This window comes from Oratosquilla oratoria, chromosome 29, assembly GCF_046742065.1.
Source record: "Oratosquilla oratoria isolate Oo_2021 chromosome 29, ASM4674206v1, whole genome shotgun sequence".
NCBI lineage: Eukaryota > Metazoa > Arthropoda > Malacostraca > Stomatopoda > Squillidae > Oratosquilla > Oratosquilla oratoria.
Window position 1 is genome coordinate 46310869 of NC_134805.1, and position 5000 is coordinate 46315868.

At 45.4% G+C, this 5000-nt stretch overlaps 1 protein-coding gene across 1 annotated transcript in view; it reads left to right on the top strand.

The window, feature by feature from the left end:
• The window catches only part of LOC143040859 (uncharacterized), a 20853-nt gene that overhangs the window by 5626 nt on the left and 10227 nt on the right, over nucleotides 1-5000 (top strand). The window contains exon 3 of the mRNA XM_076212300.1: nucleotides 3171-4391. Coding sequence (XP_076068415.1) covers nucleotides 3171-4391 — 1221 coding nt within the window. The remainder of the gene's footprint in view (nucleotides 1-3170; nucleotides 4392-5000) is intronic.

A 5000-nucleotide genomic window follows, 5' to 3' on the forward strand; every position in this document is an offset into this window, starting at 1 on the left:
ACATGGGAGAGGGTGGTGGATGGAAGGGTGGCAGATAGAGCGTTAATGGACTATATAGTGGTGACCAGGAGTATGGTAGGAAGATTTAAGGATGTACATGTTCTAAGGGTAGAGAGTGGGGGAATATCAGATCATTTTCTAGTGGAAGGTAAAATGAGAGTGGGGAATAGGTGGAGAAAGAGGGAAAGGGCAGAAGGTAGGGAGGTACTTAGAGTGAAATGCTTAAATGAGGAAAAAAAGGAGAGTGAGTTTAAGAAGAAACTAAAAGAGGAGTGGGAAGGAGTAAAGGATAGAGTAGAACTAGGAATGGAGGAGGAATTGGGATGGTTCAAGGAGGGAGTCATAAGGTGTGCAAAGATGGTGTGTGGAAGAAGGAGGGCGGGAGGAAAAAGAAGGAAGGGTAGTGAGTGGTGGGATGAGGAAACAAAGAAATGTGTAGAAGAGAAGAAGCAGGCATTCATAGATTGGCTGCAAATTAGGTCGAGGGAATGGTATGAGAGGTACAAAGGAAAGAGAAGGGAAGCTAAGCATAAGATAAAGGAAGCAAAGAGGAGAGCAAATGTGAAATGGGGTAAGAGTATGACAGAAAATTTTGAAAGCAATAAAAAGATGTTTTGGAGGGAAATTAAAAGAGAAAAAGGAGGTTAATCAAGTAGAGAAGAAAAGGTAAAAGGTGCAGATGGAGAGATGATAATGGAAGAGATGGCAGTTAGAGGAAGGTGGGCAGAGTATTTCAGGGAGTTGCTAAATGTGAAGGAGGATAGGGAGGGAAAGGTAGTTGCAATGGGAAGCGCTAAGAAAATGAGAGTGATGAGTGAGGAAAATGGAGGAGAAATAGGGAAGGATGAAGTGAAAGCAGCTGTTAAGATGATGAGAGCAGGTAAGGCACTTGGTCTGGATGGATACCATGCAGAATGTCTGAAGAAAGGAGGTACAGTGATGGTGGACTGGCTGGTTAGGTTGTTTAATGTTTGTTTGAGAGAGGGTAGAGTGCCGGAGGACTGGAGGAGTGCCTGTATAGATCCGCTTTACAAGGGAAAGGGGGACAAGTGTGAGTGTAGTAGTTTCAGAGGGATCAGCTTGTTGAGTGTAGTTGGGAAGGCTTATGGGAGGGTCTTGATTGAGAGGATTAGGAGAGGAACAGAGGGAGTAATTGGTGAGGAACAGTGTGGGTTTAGGACAGGTAGGGGTTGTGTAGATCAGATTTTTGTGGTAAGACAGATATATGAGAAAGCTATAGGAAAAGGTAAGGATTTTGGGGGGCTTTTATGGATCTGGAAAAGGCTTATGACAGGGTAGACAGGAAGGCACTGTGGGAGGTATTGCAGATATATGGGATAGGAAGAAAGCTGTTAAGAGGAGTCAAGAGTTTTTACGAGAGTAGTAGAGCTTGTGTTAGGATTAGAAATGGAGAGAGTGAATGGTTTGAGGTAAAGGTGGGACTTCGTCAGGGATGTGTTATGTCGCCCTGCCTGTTCAATCTTTACATGGATGGGGTGGTGCGAGAGGTAAATACAAGGGTAGTGGGCCAGGGGTTGGAGATGATTAAAGAAAATGGAGAAAAGTGGGAAGTGAGCTAGCTGTTGTTTGCTGACGACACTGCGCTTATAGTAGGATCAGAGGAGGGATTGAGGAAGTTAGTGACATAGTTTGAAAAGGTGTGTGAAAGAAGGAAGCTGAAGATAAATGTGGGTAAAAGTAAGGTGATGAGATGTACAAGAGGAGAGAGTGACAGCAGGCTGGAGGTGAGCATTAAGGGTGAAAGACTGGAGGAAGTGGATAGTTTTAGATACTTGGGTGCGAATGTGGCAGGAAAGGGAGGAGTGGGGGTGGAGGTAGAATGTAGATTGAGAGAAGCAAGTAAATGCCTTGGTGGATTGAAAAGTGTAATGAGAAATAGACATCTGGGAATGGATGCTAAGAGGAGGTTATATGAAGGAGTGATTGTGCCAACAGCATTGTATGGGGCAGAAACATGGAACATGAGAGAGGAAGAGAGAAGGAGTTTGAATGTGTTTGAGATGAAATGTCTGAGAAGTATGATAGGGGTTACTAGGCTAGATAGAGTGAGAAATGAGGAGGTGAGGAGGAGAACAGGGGTGGAAAGGGAGTTGGGAGATAGGGTTGATGAAAGAGTATTAGGATGGTTTGGACACATGGAAAGAATGAGTGAAGAAAGATTAGTAAAAGAAGTGTGGAAGGCAGAGGTGGAAGGAGTGAATATGAGGGGGCGTCCTAGGATGAGATGGATGGATAGGGTGAAAGGGGCATTACAAAAGAGAGGAATGTCTGTGGAGGAAGGGCGGGAGAGGACAGAAGATAGGGGTGAATGGAGAGGGGTTGTGTATAGATGATGCTGTGATGCATGAGGGGGAGTGGGTGGGGGATGGGGGGTGAGGAAGTATGTATGAGAAAAAAAAAATTGACGCAGCCCAAAGGGATTTCTCCCCGTCTTCTCCTTTTCTGCATGAGGGGACGGAGAGGGGGGGTCGCCGAATTTATGAAGCGGCCTTGCTGTGGATGTGCTATGTCTTGCGACACTGCTTCTGACCCAGGGCAGTGGACAGGATGCAGGGATGACCAGTCATCCAGGAAGTGCCAAGATCAGAGGGAAAGAGGAGGGTGGAGGGGAGTGGAATATATAGGAAATGGAATGGGTGGGAGTGGTTTCTATACCGTTTTCTTTTTGGCTACCCCCATGTAGGGGGAAAATCCTTTGGTATATGTATGTATGTATGTATGTATATATGTATATATATATATATATGTATATACATATATAAATATATATATGTATATGTATGTATATATATACATATATATATATATATATATATATATATATACATATATACATTTACTTATATATATGTACTGTATATGTATATGCACATTATATATATATATATATGTATATATACATACATATACTTATATGTATGTATATGTATATACACACTATATATGGAATGGGTGGGAGTGGTTTCTATGCTTTTTCTTTTTGGCTACCCCCATGTAGGGGGAAAAAGCCTTTGGTATATGTATGTATGTATATATATATATGTATATATATATATGTATATACATATATAAATATATATATATGCATATTGGAGTAACGCGGCAAAATATTTTCTTTAAGGCATATTGAATTGTTACTCCAATATTAGACTATACAGCCATGCGGCTAGAATCCGACGCTCCACCCTTGACTTCAGGAGGACCTTAGTCGAGGAAGAACTAAATGAAAAAACTGTTTTGGTCGATTCGTTCCGGCAGGAGGTTGATACTCATACCCTGCTATGGACCAACACCGAGGCCCCGGTCGAGACCAAACAGATGTTGGATGAGGCCCTCCAACGCACCATAGGACTTTACACAGAGGCCACCAAGCGGAGGACGACTAGGAAACTGGCGAACCTCAACGGTGGCCCCATGAGGATCCCCCAACCGACGGAAGGATATGTGAACCAAACCGATTACAAACCTACACCTGACGAGGAAGAACTTTTGCGGCTTGGCCTGAACTGCCACACCATGATGAAACCTCGCCCTCTCGCTAAGCGATTGGAAATCGAACTCCTCCTCGATCAAATTCACCGATTAACGGACGATGGAAAGGCCTCTGTTTCTCTGGAGTTACAACCCCTACTGATTGCTGAATCTTCCCGCTCCAGGGGAACCTTTCATAGCAGGCTCCTGAAACCCCGACACTACCAAGCCGCCAAGAACCTACGTAACAATCCGGATATAACTATCAGAAGGGCAGACAAAGCCGCAATGTTCGTCCTCATCCCCTCCCAGCAGTACCTCTCCAAACTGGACTCAATCCTGTGTGACACCACCAAGTTCCAGCAGATCACCCGTGACCCCACCCTCTCCATCATCAGGAAAGGCAACAAGATCATTGATGCTGTCAACGCACGGCGTGACGGCCTGCATCTTCAGAAGATCACTGGTGACTTCCGCCCCGGATACATTTACGGTAACGTTAAAACACACAAAGATGACAACCCTTTGCGCCCTATCATTTCCCAAATCCCCACCCCTACATATCACCTGGCTAAAACTTTGAATGCCATCCTCACGCCTTTTGTTCCCACACAGTACTGTTTTAAGTCATCCCGTGAGTTTCTGGAGTGTGTGAACAGCACCCCCACAGAAGGAGTGATGGCATCCCCTGATGCGGAGTCCCTCTTCACAAACATTCCCGTTCAGCGCACCATCGACTACATCTATGGTCACGTATACCGGTCTTCTCCAGTACCTCTGTTGAACATAGAAGAGATTCACCTTCGTGAACTTCTGAGGATTTGTACACAAGAGGCCGCCTTCCGTTGCCCCCGTGGTAAACTTTACCAACAAATTGATGGCGTGGCTATGGGCTCTCCGTTAGGTGTTCTCTTCGCCAATTTCTTCATGGGCTCGGTGGAGAAAGAGGTCTTCAATCGTTCTGGCCGCCCCCTGTTGTACGGCCGGTACGTAGACGACATCTTCGTGAGGACCACCGACTCTGAGGAACGTGAACACCTTCGCTGCCTCCTTCAGGAAGTGTCAGGCCTTCTATTTACGACGGAGGAAGCGACAGACGGCGTCCTTCCTTTTCTTGATGTGCTCCTCACCCAGAAAACCGACGGGAGCACCCACACAGCAGTGTACACCAAGCCAACTAACCCTGGATTGTGCTTGAATGGAGAGAGTGAGTGCCCTCAAAAATATAAGGACTCCACTATTGCATCCTTCTATAGGAGAGCCCTCACCCATTGCTTCAGTTTGACCTCCACCCAGAAAGAAATTGACCGGTCTACACAACTCTTAGTCAATGATGGCCACTCAAACAGCGACTGCCAACGTGTACTGCGGGCCGTCATGAGCAAGTGGTACGAACAACAACAGACTCCTATAGAAGAAGGCAATACCTTTACCTTGTTCTATAGGGCCTACATGTCGAGCGCTTACAGGGAGGATGAGAAAACACTTCTTCGTATCATCAAGGACAA